Source organism: Aethalodelphis obliquidens, unplaced genomic scaffold, assembly GCF_003676395.1.
Source record: "Aethalodelphis obliquidens isolate GAN/ISIS:26980383/991018 unplaced genomic scaffold, ASM367639v1 scaffold27, whole genome shotgun sequence".
Lineage (NCBI taxonomy): Eukaryota > Metazoa > Chordata > Mammalia > Artiodactyla > Delphinidae > Aethalodelphis > Aethalodelphis obliquidens.
In genome coordinates, this window is record NW_020837971.1 from 24768143 (window position 1) to 24790316 (window position 22174).

The 22174-nt window shown below is 43.3% G+C and overlaps 1 protein-coding gene and 1 non-coding gene across 3 annotated transcripts in view; both read left to right on the plus strand.

Annotated features, from left to right (window-relative positions):
* The window catches only part of SUN3 (Sad1 and UNC84 domain containing 3), a 40176-nt gene continuing 18002 nt past the window's right edge, over window positions 1-22174 (plus strand). Inside the window, exons 1-6 of one of the 2 annotated variants that reach the window (XM_027124161.1) lie at window positions 1-269; window positions 4290-4351; window positions 13175-13278; window positions 17371-17411; window positions 18432-18603; window positions 19872-19956. In XM_027124161.1, the coding sequence (XP_026979962.1) occupies window positions 148-269; window positions 4290-4351; window positions 13175-13278; window positions 17371-17411; window positions 18432-18603; window positions 19872-19956 (586 nt within the window). In that variant the 5' untranslated portion in view covers window positions 1-147. Of the gene's footprint in view, window positions 270-4289; window positions 4352-13174; window positions 13279-17370; window positions 17412-18431; window positions 18604-19871; window positions 19957-22174 lie in introns of those variants that run through there. The other variant, XM_027124162.1, reaches the window with a different exon arrangement.
* Window positions 14659-14765, plus strand: LOC113629632 (U6 spliceosomal RNA). Its single transcript, XR_003436635.1, has one exon. It is a non-coding gene; the product is annotated as a U6 spliceosomal RNA (small nuclear RNA).

Sequence of the window (22174 nt, forward strand, 5' to 3'; positions counted from 1 at the left end):
TCCTCGAAGGACAACCACCTGAGAAGTAAGAAGACAAAACCCAAACCAACACAAAGCGCATTATGGATCGCATCATGTTTTCCATCAAGTAGCAAAGAGACAGCGGACGGTATCCCATCTACCAGCAATTTGTTCCTCGTGGGGAAAATGAGTGGAAGACCCAGGTTGAGGTGGAGCGCCTGGCTCTTCAGGGCTCCTTCTGAGGAAGCCAGCAGCGGCCCAGGCAGGAGCACTGTGCTCTCCGAGCAGGAAAACCCTGACGCCAGCGGGTACGTACCTGCAGGGGGGATTCGGTAAGATCTGGTGGTATACGTGTCATGTGTCCTATGTGCTCTGTTCACCTGGAAAATAACCCTCCTTTGTAAAGAAAGCATCTGAAGTTTCTTTGAATCCAGTACTTTCTGTGGACTGCTGTCTTCTTTCTACGGCAGGGTTTTTAGGTTAATTACAGCAAGTGGGAGACAAGGGTTATAAAAAATAAGACATTCTTTCTTAATGTCACTTTGGCAGCAGTGTGAAATTATGTGATTGTAACCTGCAGCATCTCCGGTCATTCGTCAGTGGCCTCTTGCCCGGTCTCTGTCGTGTGCAGTGTCCAGCGCTGAGCTTTACGACTCTGGACACAGAGGGCATTTGTTACGTCCTTGGGTGAGAATTGACTACACAGGCTGTTAGTGGGTACACATTTTGAGCTAATAACTGTCTCCTCTAGTTAGAGCACGTGAGGAGACAGCAGGAAAGCCCTGGCCACTTGGGTGACCCAAAGACCCAAGACCCTTCACCTGCCCCCTTGGAGCTGCCTGCTGGGAAAACAAAACAAAGAGTAATGAAGTAACCGTCCCCATGGTAACAGCTAAGGTTTAATCAAAAAGCTTAGTTAACCTTTGGTTAATGAGGTATGTGGTGATTTTCACTAAGCCAGTCCCTCGGGAGGGGTCCATGACCTGAGTAACTCTCTTTAGACAGTGGATCCCCCAGGTGACCAGTGAGATTTCAAGGGGTATGGTGGTTTTAAGACTGCACGTTCGGAGAAGAGGGCTGGGAAGACCTTCCTCTCTGTTGCTTTTAGCACATTCTCACCACCCTGGATGGACAATAGACATGATTGCTTTTTGTAGATGGATAAGCCACTTAAAGATTCTATATGGGGGGAATTAGGTGGCTCATTCTGTAGAGGAACAAAATTTGCCCTCCCCCCATAAAATATGTCTCTTTGGCATGAGGGTTCATTTAGGCCGATTATTTTGAAGAAACAGAAGACTCAGGAGGTTCTTTTTACCTTCCCCTTAGCTGTGTAAAGAACTGAGATAAAGGGACCGTCCCTAGAACAGAGCTATCAGCAGGGAGGGATGTCTGCAAAGACTTGGGGCAAGGGGTGGGGACCGGCAGGGCCCAGACATCAGAGTCCACTCTGTGTCCCACTGTCTCCGCTTTTATGTACCAGACACTTGCTTTTCCATCCCCATGTGAACTGCCTCCCTCCCCTCTGAAGTCCCAACCCTGACCTCCTCTTCTGCCTTTAGCTGAAGATGGTATTTGAGGTGAGGGTCTCAGCCATCTGGGCGAGCGACTTCGTTTTCCTGGCTTCCCTCACACGTACCTGTTATAAAACTTGTGTTTGCTTAATCTGTCTCAGGTCCATTTAATTCTTAGACCAGCCAGAGGAACCTAGGAGGGGAGAGGAAAATGTTTTCCTCCCTGACAGTCCTGAGTCTATACTCCCCGCGGGGTTTGAGCTGCTTCGGGAGCTGTCAGGTTACAAGCCCAATGGACAGTCCAGCTCAGGAGCAGATCCCTGAGGGAGTAAATCTGTCCATTTGGTCAACTAGCTCAAACAAATTCAGGAAATCTGTTTCCTGGAAATCTGTTTCCTGTCTGGTTCGCATAATGTTAAACAGCAATGTTACTTTCTGTGGCCTGGGGTTTTAGGTTAATTACAGCAAGTGGGGGACAAGGGTTCTGAAAGAGAAAGACATTCTTTTTTAAAAAATGCACTTCGGCAGCAGTGTGAAATTATGACTGTAAACTGCAGCCTCTCGGGTCATTCGTCAGTGACCTCTTGCCCGGTCTCTCTCGTGAGCAGGGTGCAGCACTATGAATGAAGCAGCTTCCAGACTTGAGGTCCCTTGCTCAGCCATTCTTCATTCGCCTGGAGCAGGGAATTCTGCCTTTCTGTTGACGGAAACTAGCTCATAACAGGTCAAAACCCCAAACTCAAACTGCTCAAGGGACTTGCTGAAACTCAGGCCCAGCAGTGCCATAGGGGCGGGGCGGGCAGCAGGCCGTTGTCGCCAGACTGTGGGCACACGTCCGTCTCCAAGGGTCCGAGGGACCTGGTCCCCATTTGCGTGGCCTGAGGAGGCTGAGGGCCGGCTGGGTCCTGGGCACCTGGCTCCCTCAGTGATGATGGTTGGGCAGGTCTGGGAACCTGGCCCTGAGGGCACTGCCAGCTGAGATTCCTCAGCGGGGCCTGGGCACTGGCAGGAAGACCCAGACTGTGTGCTGGATGAGCGCCCCCTGGCAGGGTGACCGGCCCGCACAGGGTCCCCTCAGCCATGGCCTGGACCTCGGAGGGCGAAAGTCAAGACATGGGACCTGAACAAGTAAGATGTGGGGTGATGATGCCGCAAGGGCGCATGGAGAAGGAATTTAATGCCTGTCTTTCTCTTTCTTGTCTACGACCTTTAAGAGCATTACACCTTTAGATAAAAACTTGCAGGACAGAGGATAACATTTGTTTTGATGGAGGTTTATAGGAACATCTTGACCTGACCTTCCCGGACAGCTGCGAGAACAAAGGCTCTGACACCAGGAAGCCTGCAGCAACCAACCACGCCCATCCCCCACCTTTCTTACGAAAGGGCTTTGCTGAAAGGCTTCAGGGAGTTCTGGGGATTTCAGGCGTGAGCCACCGTCTCCTTCATCGGCCCTGAAATAAAACTTTCTCTGCTCCACGCTCCAACGTTTCTGTTTTGTCTGCCCTCACTGTGCATTGGGCCCACAGACTTGCGTTCAGTAACAACGCCCTCTTTCCTAAGTTGTGACCCAGTGCCTCTCCTGCTACGTCAAGGTGCCATCTGTAATTAATGAGTGATTCACCTTTACCTAGTTTTTCGTACGTTTTAAATAGAAATTTCAGTCTGCCACCTTAGAGTACTTTGTCCCAAAGCTCCTAGCCTTCTGTCTTAACGTGATTAGCCTATTTTAGCCATTGTCTTCTTTTTTCTTTTTAAACAATCTTTAAAGTTGGATGTGAAAAGGTTATAACTGGGATCACATTGTAAAACTCTTTGGAAAAATCTACTGCGGCTGAATGTGCACAGACTCTACCACCCAGCAGTTCCTCTCTTGGGAGTTCACCTAAATGAAATACACACGGTGTGTTCATCAAAAGCCACGGACAAGAGCGCTCACAGCAGCATCGTTTGTAAGACGGCAACAGTGTTGTGCATCACGGCCCCTAATGCCCACCAGCGTTAGGATGGTACCCGTCTGTGCACTCACACAGTGGGGTACTCTGCAGTGATAAGAATGAAGGGGCTCCAGCCACGCAGCGTGAGGCCGTGGATGGCTCGCGAACATTCAGAGGATCAGCCACACATATGTTCCGTTTACGATTCTTCCCAACCAGGAAGCCTACTCAGTGGGCACAGAGCCTGGGAAAGAGGTGCCCTTCAGGGGCGGGAAATGCAGGGTCTGATGGGGGCCCAGAGGGGCTGCTGACCAGCCGCCGTGCTCTTTCCTTGTTCTGGGTGAAGTTACATGGATACGTTCATTTTGTGAAGGTCCACTGAGCTGTGTGATGGTTTGTGCTCTTTTCTGTGTGTATGTTGTACTTCAATAAAAAGCGGGGAAAAAGGTTAGGATTGCTTTCAAGAATTTTATCAGATAGTTGCTCATTGTCGTAGTTCTTTAGCTTAATACCGAATTTCCACAAAATCAGACTCTGACTTTTCTTTTTTCTCTTTGGCTCACGCTACATTGCAGACCTCTAAGAAAACAGACCTCTGTTTTCTTCTTTATAAGCATTTATAGGCATAAAAACATGGAACAGCATGACAGTAATGTGTGTGAAAGAGAGGGGTGTGTATGTATGTGTGAATATGTATATGCACCAGCCTGAATGCTGTTTTCCCTCAATTTCACAGATAGTGGATTAGGAATTAAATTAACTCACATACTCAGCCTAGTCCTGTTTCTTGACTTGGTTGTAGAGGTTAAAGTTCAAATTAAAGGTTAAGGGTGGCGTGTTGTTAAATTCTTTTTGCTGTTATTCTTCTTCTTTTTAGGTTAACTCGATCATGGAAGACTGTCACGAGTGTGGTGTTTATACTGACATTTCTTCTTCTAGGTGAGTCTTCCTAAATAATGATCCTTGAAGCCATTTCACAGGATGTGTGTGGTGAGAGACATCACAGTGGAATGACTCACATTTGTAATAAAAGCCACAGGAGCCTGGAAGCGACTGCACGCTCTTGAACCATTCCTTTTTTTTTTGTCTTTTTTTTCTGATCGTAAAAGTAATATGGGCATCTTTGTGAAAACTTAGCAAGTACTTTATGTCTGTTAGAATCACAGTTTAAAATGAAAGAAGTTGCTGTGAAGTTAAGAATCCTTTATATTTTTATTGCAAACACATACAATTGACCTTTTCTAAATCTGGGTGACTCATCTTATGGGATTTTGACAACCAAAGGCTCTGGCTTATCATAGGATTCTTGAAGAAATGATGGAGCATGCCGTTTGCAGTTTTCTGACTGTAAATATCACCCATCACAAACCCTAGCACATCGGAAAACTGCTCTGTGGTATGCAGACAACCTGAAGTGTAGACTGCCCATGAAAGAGTTCCACCCAGTTCCACCACGAAATGCTGTTTTACATGGCACTGGGGGCTATTTAGCTGGGACTGCATGCAGATACCTGGACCGAGGGCTCTGTGAAGCTTGCACCAGCCTTCCTTTAGCTGCATCTTAGTGCCCTGAGCACCCACCCCATCTCAGCAGACCTCTAGACTAGACTTTGAATATTCCAGTTCCTACCGAGAACTGCACGCTGCCTGGCTCTGCTGCTTCCAGCTGTCTGGTCTTCACGTCTGCTGATTTCAGTCTGTGAACCTCAGGGGGCCGCCCCCGCACCCCCGACCCCTTGCTGCTGCCCGCCCCTGACTCATGAACCCTCTGTGATGAGATTTCCCACAGCTCCACCCTAGCCCCATGTACAGTGATCCACGTCTGCTCTTAGGCTCCACCTCCCTGCCTGTGTCAGGAACACGCCATGTGAACGGTAGAACTATTTGTGCTCAGGATTTTCCTTGTTTTGGAAATGAATACCCTATATTCCTTTGATATCTTTTAAGATACATCTTCACAGTGCATGCAAACTTCTTTGTCTTTCCCCACTGTAAGCTTGCCCACTTGCCCACAAAGGGGCCAGATCCATTTTAGACACCACTGATGTGTGAATGATTTCAATGGAATTAAAGTGGACTCAGACCCTTTTTTTTTTTTTAATTTATTTTCGGCTGCATTGGGTCTTCGTTGCTGTGCACAGGCTTTCTCTAGTTGCAGCGAGCAGGGGCTACTCTTCGTTGCGGTGTGCAGGTTTCTCATTGCAGTGGCTTTTCTTGTTGTGGAGCACCGGCTCTAGAGCGCAGTCTCAATAGTTTTGGCACACGGGCTCAGTAGTTGTGGCTTATGGGCTCTAGAGCGCAGGCTCAGTAGTTGTGGCGCACGGGCTTAGTTGCTCTGCGGCATGTGGGATCTTCCCGGACCAGGGCTGGAACCTGTGTCCCCTGCATTGGCAGGCGGATTCTTAACCACTGCGCCACCAGGGAAGCCCCTCAGATCCTTTTTTTTAATCTACTGGGGTGAAATCCACATAATATAAAATTAACCATTTAGAAGTGAACAGTTTAGTGGCATTGAGTGCATTCACAGTGTTGTACACCCACCACTTCTAATTCCGAAACATTTTCATCAACCCCAAAAGAAACCCCACACCCATTAATCAGTAACTCCCCATTGCCCCTCCCCTATCCCCTGGCAACCACCAATCTGCTTCTGTTTCTAAGGATTAACATGCTCTGAATGTGTCATGTAAACGGAACCATACAATGGATGACCATTTTTGTCTGGCTTCTTTCACTAAGCATCATGTTTTTGAGGCTCATCATGTTGTAGATGAATAAGTGCTTCATTCCTTTTTGTGGATGAATAATATTCCATGTATGAATAGACCACAACTTGTTTATCCAGTCAACTCTGGATGGGCATCCACGGCTTCCACCTTTCGGCTGTTTGAATAGTGCTTCTATGAACATGCGTATACATGTACTTGTTTGAATACGGTAAGTCCTCTACATACGAGCCTTCACGTTGTGGACTTCCAAAGATTTGAATGTACGTTCACATGTCCAATCACATAACTTAGTTCACATGTCTGGTGTACATTGTCATGTGTGTGCATCCTCTATAAGTGGTTGTGCTTTTGTGTACTATACAGTACTGTATAGAGTACTGTAGGACAGTATCTTTATTTCTTGCCTGTTCCCTCGATGCCAGCCCCTGTATGCCAGCTGTTGTACTGTACTACTGTACTTTTCAAGGCACTATACTGTAGAATTTAAAATGTTTTCTTTATTTTTTGTGTTTGTTTGTTTTTATGTATTTTTTGTGTGAAAAGTATTATAAGTATTTGGACTTATGAAAAAATTGGACTTATGAACTAGCTCTCAGAACAGAACTCGTTCACATGTAGTGGACTTACTGTACCTCTTTTCAATTCTTTGTGTTATATTCCTACTAGCAAGTTGCTAGGGAGGAATTGCCAAACTCTTTTCCAGAGAAGCTGCACCATTTCACTTTCCCACCAGCAATGTATGATGGTCCCAGTTTCCACACATCCTCACCGACACTTGTTATTCTCCATTTTTTAGGATTGTAGCCATCCTGGTGGATGTGAAGTGCCGTCTCATTGTGGTTTTGATTTGCATTTCCCTAATGATTGATGTTGACTAATATTGAGCCACTTTTTATGTGCTTGTTTGACATCTATATATCTTCTTTGGAGAAAGTCTCTTCTAGTCCTTTGCCCATTTGATTGGGCTTTTGTCTTTTTGTGGTTAGACTTGTAAGAGTCCTTTATATTAATATATTCTGGATATTAGACCCTTCTCAGATATATAATTTGCAGCTATTTTCTTTCATTCAGTAGGTTGCCCTTTCACTTTTTGAGTAATGTCCTTTGATGCACAAAATGTTTTAATTTTAATGGTGTCATATCTAAGAATCCATTACTAAATTTTCGGTCATGACAATTTACTTTTATGTCTTTTCTGAGAGTTGTATGATTTTCGCTCTTATATTTAGCTCATTGATCCATTTTGAGTTAATTTTTGTATATAGCATGAAGTAGGGATCCAACTTCATTTTTTAGCAAATGGACATCCAGTTATCTCAGCATCATTTGTTGAAAAGACTATATTCCCCATTGAATGGTCTTGACACCCCTGTCAAAAAATTCAGTCAGCCATAGATGTATGGGCTTATTTCTGGATGTGAAATTCTATCCCATTGGTCTATATGTCTATCTCTATGCCTGGACCACATTGCTGGAATTTGACAGGGATTGCTTGAAATCTATAGACAGTTTCAGGTAGTATTCTCATCTTAACAATAGTAAGCATCCTGATTTATTTACATCTTTAAAAAATACCTTTCAGCATTCTTTTATAGTTTTCAGTTTAGGTTGTAAAATGTGTCTCCTGTAGGCAACATATAGTTGGATCATGTTTTTTTAATCCATTCTGGTAGTCTTTATTTTGATTGGAGAGTTTAATCCATTTACATGTAAAGTAATTACTGATAAGAAAAGAATTCCGCCATTTTCCTATTGTTTTCTCTGTCTTATACCTTGTTTGGTCCTCATTTTATTCATTATTGCCTTTTGTGTTTAATTATTTTTTGTGTTTTTTTTTCTTGGCTGTGCCGCACAGCATGTGGGATCCTAGTTCCCTGATAAGGGATCAAACCTGCACCCCATGCAATGGAAGCACACAGTCTTAACCACTGGACCACCAAGGACGTCCCTGTAGTGTACTGTTTTGATTTTCTTCTCATTTTGTGGATATGTTTTAGAAGTTTTCATGGGGACTACCCAGGAGATTACAACTAACACTCTGAATTCATAAAATACAGCCTGAATTGGTACCAACATAACTTCAACAGCATATAAATACTCTGCTCCTATACAGCTACATCCCTTCCTCTTTTATGCTGTTGTCAAAAATTACACCCTTTTTTTTAACACCTTTATTGGAGTATAATTGCTTTACAATGGTGTGTTAGTTTCTGCTTTATAACAAAGTGAATCAGTTATACATATGTTCCCATATCTCTTCGCTCTTGTGTCTCACTCCTTCCCACCCTCCCTATCCCACCCCTCTAGGTGGTCACAAAGCACGGAGCTGATCTCCCTGTGCCATGAGGTTGCTTCCCACTAGCTATCTATTTTACATTTGGTAGTGTATATATGTCCATGCCACTGTCTCACTTTGTCACAGCTCACCCTTACCCCTCCCCATATCCTGAAGTCCATTCTCTAGTAGGTGTGTGTCTGTATTCACGTCTTACACCTAGGTTCTTCATGATCTTTTTTTTTTTCCTTAGATTCCATATATATGTGTTAGCATACGGTATTTCTTTTTCTCTTTCTGACTTACTTCACTCTGTATGACAGACTCTAGATCCATCCACCTCACTACAAATAACTCAATTTCATTTCTTTTTATGGCTGAGTAATATTAAATTGTATATATGTGCCACATCTTCTTTATCCATTCATCCAATGAGGGACTCTTAGGTTGCTTCCATCTCCTGGTTTTTGTAAATAGAGCTGCAATGAACATTTTGGTACATGACTCTTTTTGAATTATGGTTTTCTCAGGTTATATGCCCAGTAGTGGGATTGCTGGGTCGTATGGTAGTTCTATTTGTAGTTTTTTAAGGAACCTCCATACTGTTTTCCATAGTGGCTGTATCAATTTACATTCCCACCAGCAGTGCAAGAGTGTTGCCTTTTCTCCATACCCTCTCCAGCATTTATTGTTTCTAGATTTTTTGATGATGCCCATTCTGACTGGTGTGAGATGATACCTCATTGTAGTTTTGCTTTGCATTTCTCTAATGATTAATGATGTTGAGCATTCTTTCATGTGTTTGTTGGCAGTCTGTATATCTTCTTCGGAGAAATGTCTGTTTAGGTCTTGTGCCCATTTTTGGATTGAGTTGTTTGTTTTTTTGTTATTGAGCTGCATGAGCTGCTTGTAAATTTTGGAGATTAATCCTTTGTCAGTTGCTTCATTTGCAAATATTTTCTCCCATTCTGAGGGTTGTCTTTTGGTCTTGTTTACGGTTTCCTTTGCTGCACAAAAACTTTTAAGTTTCATTAGGTCCCATTTGTTTATTTTTGTTTTTATTTCCATTTCTCTAGGAGGTGGGTCAAAAAGGATCTTGCTGTGATTTATGTCATAGAGTGTTCTGCCTATGTTTTCCTCTAAGAGTTTGATAGTTTCTGGCCTTACATTTAGGTCTTTAATCCATTTTGAGCTTATTTTTGTGTATGGTGTTAGGGAGTGTTCTAATCTCATACTTTTACATGTACCTGTCCAGTTTTCCCAGCACCACTTATTGAAGAGGCTGTCTTTTCTCCACTGTATATTCTTGCCTCTTTTATCAAAGATAAGGTGACCATAGGTGCGTGTGTTTATCTCTGGGCTTTCTATCCTGTTCCATTGAGCTATATTTCTATTTTTGTGCCAGTACCATACTGTCTTGATTACTATAGCTTTGTAGTATAGTCTGAAGTCAGGGAGCCTGATTCCTCCAACTCCATTTTTTGTTCTCAAGATTGCTTTGGCTATTCGAGGTCTTTTGTGTTTCCATACAAATTGTGAAATTTTTTGTTCTAGTTCTGTGAAAAATGCCAGTGGTAGTTTGATAGGGATTGCATTGAATCTGTACATTGCTTTGGGTAGTAGAGTCATTTTCACAATGTTGATTCTTCCAATCCAAGAACATTTTATATCTCTCCATCTATTTGTATTATCTTTAATTTCTTTTATCAGTGTCTTATAATTTTCTGCATGCAGGTCTTTTGTCTCCTTAGGTAGGTTTATTCCTCGATATTTTATTCTTTTTGTTGCAGTGGTAAATGGGAGAGTTTTCTTAATTTCATTTTCGATTTTTCATCATTAGTGTATAGGAATGCCAGAGATTTCTGTGCATTAATTTTATATTCTGCTACTTTACCAAATTCATTGATTAGCTCTAGTAGTTTTCTGGTAGCATCTTTTGGATTCTCTATGTATAGTATCATGTCATCTGCAAACAGTGACAGCTTTACTTCTTCTTTTCCAATTTGGATTCCTTTTATTTCCTTTTCTTCTCTGATTGCTGTGGCTAAAACTTCTGAAACTATGTTGAATAAGATTGGTGAGAGTGGGTAACCTTGTCTTGTTCCTGATCTTACAGGAAATGGTTTCACCATTTTTCACCATTGAGGATGATGTTGGCTGTGGGTTTGTCATATATGGCCTTTAATATGTTGAGGAAAGTTCCCTCTATACCTAGTTTCTGCAGGGTTTTTATCATAAATGGGTGTTGAATTTTGTCGAAAGATTTCTGTGCATCTATTGAGATGATCATATGGTTTTTCTCCTTCGATTTGTTAATATGGTGTATCACATTGATTGATTTGCATTTATTGAAGAATCCTTGCATCTCTGGGATAAATCCCACTTGATCATGGTGTATGATCCTTTTAATGTGCTGTTGGATTCTGTTTGCTAGTATTTTGTTGAGGATTTTTGCATCTATGTTCATCAGTGATATTGGCCTGTAATTTTCTTTCTTTGTGACATCTTTGTCTGTTTTTCATATCAGGGTGATTGTGGCCTCATATTTTGTATCCACTAACATAGATCTATAATTATTTTTATGCATTTGTCTTTTTAATCATGCAGGAAATATAAAGAGTTACGAAGCAAAAATACAATAATACTGGCTTTTATATTTACTTATTAAAACTTATAGTTGCCTTTACTGGAGATATTGATTTTCCAGATGACATTGACTCTCTAGTGCCCTTTCACTTCAGCCTGAAGGAGTCCCTTTAGCATTTACTGTAGGGCAGGTATTCTGGCAATAACTTCTGCAGTTTTTGTTTTCTGGGAATGTCTTAATTTCCTCTTCATTTTGAAAGATAATTTGGGTGGATATAGAATTCTTGGTTGGCATGTTTTGGTTTTTTTTCCTTTCAGCATGTTAAATATGTCATCCCACCAACTTCTGGCTTCCATAGTTTCTGATAATATTCAGAGATCTGATAATATTCTTATTAAGGATTCCGTGTACTTGACAAGTAGTATTTATCTTGCTCTTTTCAAGATTCTCTGTCTTTGGACTTGAGGACACAGTGGGGAAGGGGAAGCTGGGATGAAGTGAGAGAGTAGCAATGACATATATACACTACCAAGGGTGGGAGGGAGGCTCAAGAGGGAGGGGATATGGGGATATATGTATACATATAGCTGATTTACTTTGTTGTACAGTAGAAACTAACACAACATTATAAAGCAATTATACTCCAATGAAGATGTAAAAAAATAAAAAAAATTATCTGTCTTTGACTTTTGACTGACTGATTATAGTGTGTCCTAGTATAAGTCTCCTTAAGTTTATCCTAGTTAGAGTTTGTTGAGCTTCTTGGATGCGTAGATTTATGCTTTTCATCAAATTGGGAAGTTTTCAGCTATTATTTATTCAGATATCTTTCACTCTGTCTTCTTCTGGGACTCCCATAGTGTACATTGATAAGTTTGAGGCTGTTTTGCAGGTCTCTCAAGCCCTGTGTACTTTCTTTATTCTTTCTCCTCCTCATCATCATACTCGATAATTTCAATTGTTCTGTCTCTGAGTTCATTGATTCTCTCTTTTGCCTACTCACATCTGCTGTTGAGCCCTTTCAGTGAATTTTTTCATTTCAGTTATTGTACTTTTCAGCTCCAGAATTTGTATTTGGTTCCTTTTATAATTTTTCTATTGGTATTATCATTTTATTCATACTTCATTTCTTTGGTTTTCTTTAGTTCTTTGTCCATGGTTTCCTTTAGTTTTTGAGCATATTTAAGACAGATGGGTTATAAAGTTTTTTTCTAGTTAGTCCAATGTTTGGGCTTCCTCAGAGATGTCATGGCCAGTTTATATCTTGAAATCTTTCAACAGACATTGCAGCCTCCCAGAAAACTGTTCTAGCCCAAGGGAGTGGGTAGAAACAAAGGTCAGCCTCTGCACCAGCTAATCAGGGGAACACTAGGCAGGTCAAAACTCAGAGTCACACTAGTTGAAGAACAATGTCTGTATTAGACCCCTGGCACAACATCTGCACCAGAAACATTGGCTGCCATCTGCACAGCCACTGCCACCATTCTGGGGAGTGGGAGATGGTAGGGCAGGTGAGCAATAATGCCACACTGTTCTCTTTCCAAAACTAATCTGCCCTTTTCTTCAGTCCTCTGGTTGCTGTAAGTTTGAGATTAGATTTCAGAATTCCAATAAAGTTGGTCCTGTTAGTCTTTGCAAGCTTATGATTGTTTCAATGAAGGAACACGTTTTTGAGCCCCTTATGCTGCCATTTAAAATTATTGTCACCCAAGAATCTGATATAGCTTCCCTGCTTAGAGAAATCTCTATTAATATATGTTGTCCACAAAAATTCAATTAACAATCAGGTTAAGAAGGAAAAAGAGGAATTTTATTCAAGGCAAACTGAGGATTATATCTCAGGAGACAGACTCTCAGTAGTTCTGAGAACTGTTCCACCTGTTAGAAGTCGAAGGCACATATACATTTTTGAGACAAAAGCTCATACGTCAAAATGACATGCTGATATTTATATAAAGTTCACCCCCGTCTTTGAGGAGCCCTGGTTAATGTGTAACGCAGATGCACACTGCATATTAGGCAGGGAGGGAGAAGGCCCAAATGGACACAGAAAGAACTTAAATTTTTTTTTTGTCCTGCCTGAAAATATAAATTTTGTTTCATCAATGTAAAATATCTTATAACTGTTTCCAGATAAACTATTTAATCAAAGTCAATCTTTTCCTTAACAGGATTTAGAAATCACATGAGGCTTAAAGAAAAAGAGTTTCCTCAAAAATCCAGACAATTTTATGCTGTAATTGCAGAATATGGTTCACAGCTTTACAATTACCAGGTGATGTTTTGTTAAATCATTTTGTATGTCACTCATTTAAAATCTAATACACTAGATTTGTGATTCATTACCCTTTCTTTCTTCCCTGTTTCTCCCTTTTGCAATGGCAATGTCTATCCTGTGCTGCTATGTTTGAAAGCAGTTAATGTGTTTGATTTCACAGCCTCATAGCTGGAGGGGAATTTGCTTCAGGATGAATTGTACCTGGGGTCTCACCCATATCTGACTTGGATGACATTTAGTTGAGGCTTTGGACTTTAGACTTTTAAGTTGATGCTGGAATGAACAAAGACTTTTGAGCTGTTGGGATAAAATGGATGTATTTTGTATGCAAGAAGGACATTAATTTGGGGGGCCAGGGTTAGAATGTCATAGGCTGAATATTTATGTCCCCCCCCAATTCATATGTTGAAACCTAACCCCAGGTATTAGGAGGTGGGGTCTTTGAGAAGTGATTAAGTCATGACGGTGGAACCCCCATGATTGGGATTAGTGCCCGTTATAAAAAAGATAGCCCAGGGACTTCCCTGGCAGTCCAGTGGTTAAGACTCCACAGTCCCACTGCAGGGTGTGTGGGTTCGATCCCTGGTCGGGAAACTAAGATCCTGCATGGCACATGGTGTGGCCAAAAAATAAAAAATAAAAAAAGATACCCCAGAGGGTTCCCTGCCCTCTCTCTGCCATGTGAGGACACAGTGAGGAGACACTGTCTATGAACAGGAAGTGGTTCTCACCAGATACCAAATCTGCTGGTGCCTTGATCTTGAACTTCTGTCTCCACAACTGTGAGAAATAAACTGTTATTTATAAGCCAACCAGTCTCTGGTATTCTGGAGCAGCCTGAACAAACTAAGCCAGCACCCCAAGGGAAGCTTCAGCACATGGAAAATGGCAACTAACACTTCAGTTAACCATGGCCTGGAGCTGTGGACAGAATGGCCTCCCATCTGTCCTGAAGCTAGTTAGAGCAAAAGGGACTGAGCCTGAGACCAGACACTGGTGTCCTCTCTCTGGTGCACCCCAGCACTCCAGATGTTACCTTGTTTGTCCTATGCTTTGGCCTCTGAAGATGAGAGAAAGGAGGAAGGACAGGAGCTTCAGTCAAGTCAACCACTGCTCCACAGAAAGAAGCGACAGACCAATGAACTCCATCCAGTCAGTGACCTTGGACCTGAGCTTGTGCCCTCTTCCCTGGAAGTTATAAGGTTTAAAATTAGATAACTTGTGGCAGTTTTGTTATAAAAAAAAAAAAAGTACTGACCACGTGGGGCATTTGTGAACACTTGCATCCAATTTGTCACAGCTCGAAGTATTGGAGCCACATTCTCAGAATCTGACTGAGCCACATTCTCAGTCGACATTACCTGTAAAAACAAAACAGTGCTCACCGAGGCAGTGCACATACAAAAAGTGGACCAGTACAGAGAAGATCAGCACGGCCCCTCAGCAAGGATGACTAGCAGATTCATGAAGGCTTCCGTATTTTTAAGAGTAAAATAGTTAACAATGACTAACAAGGCTGTGGCCCTGCCCACAGCTGTTTCTCTGCCTTTTCTACTCAGCCCTGTCATTTCTCAGGAGGCTGTTGATTCCACACCTGTCCAGTTGACTGCAGATGCCAACTGGTCCTCCTTCAATGGGCATGTTTTGGGTCAGGCAGCAGGTGTTTCATCAGGAGCTCTGTTGGAGATGCTGTGCAGTCCTACTGAAGGCACTGGACATCTGTCCTAACCTTCCATGGGGCTCTGTACACCTGCCCGGAAGGAAGCTCCAGAAAGGTTCTTAGGAGCCCCAGCACCATTCTTATCACAGGACCCTCGTGGAAGGGATGGATCACCAGCCGTACCCAAAGCAGCCTCTGCTGCATCTTTGAGGTTTTCATTTTTCCCTGTGGATGCCAACCCATCTTTCACATGTTATCTTCCTTTCCCAGTCCTTCTTTTCTCTTCACGTTCATTTCCTCACTTTTTTTTGGTTTGATGGCTTTTTATTTTTTAATTTATTACTTTATTTATTTTTGGCTGTGTTGGGTCTTTGTTGCTGTGCACGGGCTTTCTCTAGTTGCGGCAAGTGGGGGCTACTCTTCGTTCCAGTGTGCAGGCTTCTCATTGTGTTGGCTTCTCTTGTTGTGGAGGACGAGTTCTAGAGCACAGGCTCAGTAGTTGTGGCACATGGGCTTAGTAGTAGTGGCTCATGGGCTCTAGAGTGTAGGCTCAGTAGTTGTGGCTCATGGGCTCTAGCGTGCAGGCTCAGTAGCTGTGGCACACAGGCTTAGTTGCTCCGCGGCATGTGGGATCTTCCCAGACCAGGGCTGGAACCCATGTCCCCTGCATTGGCAGGCAGATTCTTAACCACTGTGCCACCAGGGAAGCCCTGGTCTGATGGCTTTTTATACTATATTTGCTCCTATAGTGGAAGCCACCTAAAATCCTTTTGGAAATGAGGCAAATAAAAATGCTTTTAAAAATCCGGAATATGTTAGCTTTCAAAGAACTCTCAAATTTATTTATCAGCAAATTAATGAAGGCATATTTTCTGTATGTTCTTTTAAGGTTAGAACAGAAAAAAGTAACAGAAGTGCAACACACTGCCTCTACCGACAGGAAACCTATTCAAACAGAAACTGAAAAACTAGAAATAAGAATTTCTCCCTACCAAAAATAAGCTCCCACATCCACATCCACATCAAAATAAAAATGTTGAGGAGAGCCTATAAGAAATTAAATTGTCCACTAATGAGAACCTGCCGTTTAGCACGTTAGTAGAGACTCAGTGCTCTGTGGTGACCTAAATGGGAAGGAAATCCAAAAAAGAGGGGATATATGTATATGTATAATTTGATTCACTTTGCTGCACAGCAGAAACTAACACAACATTGTAAAACAACAATACTCCAATAAAATATTTTTTTAAATTAAATTGCTCAGCAGAAAAACAAAAGCGAGGTAATCGCTTACTGTGTGGCGTGCTGTGTTCCACTCCACTCCATTGTCACACAACAGTGTGGATGAGATGTCCCTCCTGCCTTGCACCATTTGGGCAGAGCAAACTGATGGGAAGTCAGAGTCTTTGAAACAAAAAAGCAACCTTGTCCGTTGAGAAGGATGGAACATTATTTCCCTGATAACTCATGGTTGGTCACTGCAGTGGGTTGAAAGTGACCCCCAAGAAGCTATTTCATGGCCTGACCCCCAGAACCTGTGCATGGAACCTTTATTTGGAAAAAAGAGTCTCTGCAGATGTAATTAGGGCTCCTGAGATGAAGTCATCCTGGATTTCCCAGATGGGCCCTAAACCCATTGACACGTGTCACACAGCTGATAAGAGACACACAGAGGAGAAGCACCTAGGGGAGAAGGGCGTGTGGGGACAGTGCAGCCACAGCAAGCCCGGGAGCCTCCAGAAGGTGGAGGAAGCAAGAAATGGAATCTCTTTTGAGCCTCAGAGGAAAGTGCGGCCCTGCTGACACCCTGATCTCGGACTTCTGGCCTCTAGGGCTGTAAGAGAATCCACTTCTGTCATTTTAAGCTGCTGGGTTTTCAGCCATTGGTGGGGGAGCCTGGAACCCACGAGGTTCGTGGAACTTCACACACAGAGGAGCTGGCAGAAGGAAGCTGGGTGGGCAGGGGCTGCAGCCTGGGAGCAGACCCTCTGTCCGCTGTCCCATGTGGACCTCCTCTGCCACGCCCCATGTGCATCCTAAATGGCAGCAACGTCGTCAGCCTGGCTGGGCACCCCCTGTTCAAACGTGAGACGGTCCTGTTGGGACACCCTGCCGGCATGAGGTAAGGGCCTGCAATGTGTTTGATGGCATGCTAATGGAATCCAGCCATTGGCTTCCTTACAGAGAAAGGGGATGCCCCTCACTGTTTACAGGAACAAACCTCAGGTCTGGATGCCTCTGCATCTCCTCTAAATATAACTATTTGCAGGAAGATGCAGGTGTCTTAGAGGCTGTGGGTCCCACTTGGCACACGTCTCTATTGAGGGTGGCAGTGTGATTTCCTTCCCCTTTACAAATAGGAAAAATAACTCCACCTGAGTAGGCAGGATTTGGAATGATTTTGTTTTGTTTTGTTTTGTTTTTTTCAGGCCAGGCTTCGAATGCCAAAAGAGCAACTGGAACTTTTAAAGTGAGTGAGATGTTCTCATGTGTGGGACTTTCTGGTGTGGGTCCAAACACTGAAATGCTTTTGTAAAATTATAAAACTAATTCCTACTTCTGTGGATCATTCTTTAAGGAAATATACACTGGGAGGTGCTTTCAATATTATTTATTATTTTTTTAAAAAAGGAAACAACCAAGATGAGAAAAACAGGTCGAAGGTTAAACATGTGGAATGGAGAATTATGAAGCCATTAAAATAATTCTAAAATATGTTTACTGATCTGGGAAGTGCAGTGGGACACAAAATTATTTTGTAACAATGTTTTTGCATGGAATAAAAACTGTTACAAACACACCAAAATTTAAGTTTTTATTTCTTCAAAATTTTATATTGTTTCACAAATTGGGAGAAAATACTAGATAAGTAGTACTTCCATTTTTTTTCAGCATAAAGAAATACCTATTGGCTTGACATTTTCTTATCCTTTCTAATAAGTTTCAAACTGTACAAGTAGCAGAGTCCATACTTGGAAAGTAAAATCTTGCACCCTGGAGCTGGTGAAAGGCAGCTGCCCCCCACCTCCACCCATGGCTGGATCCTCCAGCCCCCCGCCTCGCCCGCCCGAGGCTGGTCCACAGAGTCTCAGGGCTTGTCTGGGAATCTCCAGCTCTGTACCCCACTCAAAGTACAAGGTGTTCCCCATCCTAAGGAGGTGAGAGGGGGATTTAAGATCCACACTGTGAGATCACCCAGCTCAGGTCAGGGTGGCTGCACTCACCAAGGGAGGGATGGGACGCTCTACACAGAGCACGCCCCAAGCCCTGGGATGTCCTCAGGACAGCTTCCCTGAAAGCCTTTGCTTTTCACATGTAGGGAAGGGCAGTGCTTTAGACGAAGGGGCATCTCCTGAGCGCCCCTTACTTGGGGTTTCTCTCTTCTGCAACGTAAAGCACCTCTTTGTTTTGCTGGCCCTGAAGCCCAGCCCTGGGGGGCAGCAGGGAGCCCACCGCTTCCTCCTTTCACAGTGAGGGTCTCCATTCACAGGAAGGAAAGCCAGACTTTGGAAAACAACTTACGTGAAATTCTATTTTTAATTGAAGAAATAGATGTTCTGAAGGCCTTACTTAGAGATATACGGGATGGTCTGCACAGTTACAGCTGGACTGCAGATGGAGACTCCGCTGAAGGCTGGGACCACACTGAAGTTGTGGACGAGGTGATGTGGGCATTGGCAGGGAGGCGGGGCTCGTCCGAACTTCAGTTGTCACATCCACAGCTTACATGAGTGGGGAATGGGGCGACAGCTGGGGTGTGGTCTGTGTCCTCTTGAAAATTCTTCCCCGGCAGTAGCTTACATTCACTAAACCTTGCCCCTGGAAACACACTTTTTCATAATTGCTGTGTCACAGGGAAGATTTTGTATTTCAAGAAAACTGACTTCCCACCCAAATAAGTAACTGATTCTGTCTTATTTTGCAGTTAAAAACAAAAGAAGACAAACAAAAGCTCGTTCAGAAATGACAGTCTCTGAAAGTCCATACACAAATACTCAAATAGTAAAATATTTTTATTCAGGGACCTAAAGCTCATGTATTTGACCTACTCAGCACCAGGTCGGGCAACATTATGATGAAGACCAATGAGATTGGTTTTGCCTCTTCTCCCCCCTTATTAGCACTAGCTTCTTTCCTTTCCTTAGGTTCTGCTTTTTGAAAGACACAGAAAGCTGACACTGACCACCACTGCCTCAAGGCTCCCACTGCCACGGCCCTGGGACAAAGTGCTTCCTCAGTTAGGACTCAGACTGTTATGTTCTCTCAGGACACTTGCTTTTCTAGACTCAGAACATCCTCAAGAACCCAATATTAATCCAAATGATGAATAATTTCTCACACAAGCAATCACGTACTCTATGTAAACTGCTTTGATCCCCAAATACCTACAGGGAGTTCCCTGGCAGTCTAGTGGTTAGGAATCTGCGCTTCCACTGCAGGGGGCACAGGTTCGATCCTGGGTTGGGGAACTAAGATCCCACAAGCTTCAAAAAATATATACATATATATATATTTAACCAAATATTTACAGAACATTCAAGTCTTTATTACTAAGCAGAGACACTATAAGGGGCATCCAGCAGGTCACACGCATCCGCATTTGACTGCCCCACCGTGACAGCATGATGGAGTAGTTGTCAGGCCTTCAGAAGGGGCTTGAGTCCAGCCTTGCTCTGTGGCCTTGGTGAACGGCCGAACATCGCAGGTTGGATAAGTCAGCTGCCTGAGGAACACCGAGCCCACTGACCTGGGAAGGTGATGTTAAGAATCTGTATGCGGTGCTGGGCTCCATCTGCAGCTTGGTCAATGTTCAGTGTTGTTATCATTTTGCAGATTAGGGAATTTGGGTCCAAATCAACAAAGTAAATTGTCAAAACTCAAGCAGTTGACAGAGATTGTTAACAGGAAACTCTTTTTAAAATTTGTACAGGAAATGTCAAACTTGGTAAATTATGTACTTAAAAAGTTGAGAGGAGATCAAGTCCAGATGGCCGATTACGCCCTTAAGTCTGCAGGTGAGTAAAGGAGTGACAAGGCCAGTATAAAAAGTCGAGGCTTCAAAAGCATCCATGTCCTCTGTGTTTCTTTATCTGGTGTTTATCTATCTGGTAATTGGAGAGGGAGGAAAAACTAACAAACCTAGACAGTAAAGAGGAGAATAGAAATGGTTGTGGGTGAGTGCAGATGTGTAGGCAAAAGCACCACAGAGAAGGTGCGCCTGCACAGGGAGGCTGGGGATGCGTCACAAACATTATAACAGTCTATCCTCTATATACTAAAACGACTACCAATGACTCATCTAAATGCATTATTAGTGATTAAGTGATAGTGTCTCAAGACTGTATATAATGTTCTTAGTATCCTCCAAAAATATATTCTTAAGTGCTTAGACTGTGAATCGTTAATCTTAATATTGCCTAGAAGCCCCTGCCTGTGGCAGTGTATGACCATGTGCTCAGTGAAGCATTGGGGTGGGGGTGGGAGGGAGGAGGGGGAAAGCATGCAAGAGAAAGAGGGGGGAAATACAAAGCACACAGAGGAGCGCTAATTTTTATCAAGTGACAAAAGCCAAACTAATATTGAGGAAATAAATTTGTGTCCTGCATGGAGCAGAGAACATTTGAACCAGCATGATTATTAGTCGTGTGTGTGTGTGTGTGTGTGTGTGTGTGTGTGTGTGTGCACGCACGCATGCGCACGCGCGTGTGTGTGTGTTGAGAGACAGAGCAAGAGGACAGACGTCTGACCTTGAATTCCCTGAAGCCTGAGAGGCATGAGCTTAAATAAGGTGGGAAGGTAACTCACAGAATGCTTTTTTTGTTTGTTTCCTTGGGCATAAATTTATTTATTTATTTTTGGCTGCATTGGGTCTTCGTTGCTGTGCACAGGTTTTCTCTAGTTGCGGCGAGCGGGGTCTACGCTTCGTTGCGGTGTGCGGGCTTCTCATTGCGGTGGCTTCTCTTGTTGTGGAGTATGGGCTCTAGGTGCGTGGGCTTCAGTAGTTGTGGCACGTGGGCTCAGTAGTTGTGGTTCACGGGCTCTAGAGCTCAGGCTCAGTTGTTATGGTGCAGGAGCTTAGTTGCTCTGTGGCATGTGGGATCCTCCTGGACCAGGGCTTGAACCTGTGGCCCCTGTGTTGGCAGGCGGATTCTTAACCACTGCACCACCAGGGAAGTCCGAGTCTTGGCATTCTGATACAGCCTTTTGATGCCTTCTTCCTATTCTGTTGAATATACTTACAATTCCATTTGGAAAAACCATAATGACGAAGGTCCGTAGATACCCTGTGTAAAACAAGGAATGGCAGAAAACGTTATGGCTTCTGAATAAATGTTAGCATGATGCACAGCTAGCTTCTGGTTAGGATGAGATGGAGAAAAGCCCAGGGTAGCCTTTCTTCCCTGCTGATGACATACAACTAAAAGAGTTGGACAAAATATAAAAAGCAGCTACCTGAGTATGATGAAAAGTAAACAAAAGGAGGCAGATTGTGGAGGGAAGTAAAATACTGGAAATGTGGCCCATGCAGGGGTGAGTTTACTGTTTTTCTTTTCTCTCAAAGCTTGAGCTGAGGCTTGAGCTGCAGTGACAGAGCCGCAAGGTGGTGACAGTGCGGTGGGTGACTAAAATTATGAGAGAAACTCCACCGTTCTAGAAAGAACCAGAACAAAATAGTCCTGTTGGCCAGAGAGTGTAGGAGGAAGGCTTGAGAAGGCCGGACAGGAGAGCAGACGCCCTGACCTCATGTGTGTGGCCTGCTGCCGGCTTGCCTCATAGCTTCTCTTTCACAGAGATGGACCCGCGGCAGCACAGCAGCGGCTCTGAGATTTTGACAGATTTAGTCACAGCTCGGGTCTTAGACTGTCCACTGAGGGGCACATGGGCAGAACATGCCTATTGTAAAGGCTCTGAAAATGGAACTGAGATTGTTACCACCTCCCATAGAAAAGGAGGGGCATTTATGGTCTGAACATTTCTGGTTGATTGTGTGATGAAACAAACAAAAGCACCCAGAGTCTCACAATATAATATTCAGTATGTCTAGGATACAGTTCAAAATTAGTCGACATACCAAGACCTAGGCAAATGTGACCAATTTGCAAGGGGAAAGAGAACCAGCAGATGCCAACCCACTCCATTAGGACACAGACGTTGGATTATCACACAGAGACTCTGAAGGCAGGTAGTGTAACTAGGCTTCACGTGGTAAAGGTAAGTATAGCTAAAATGAAT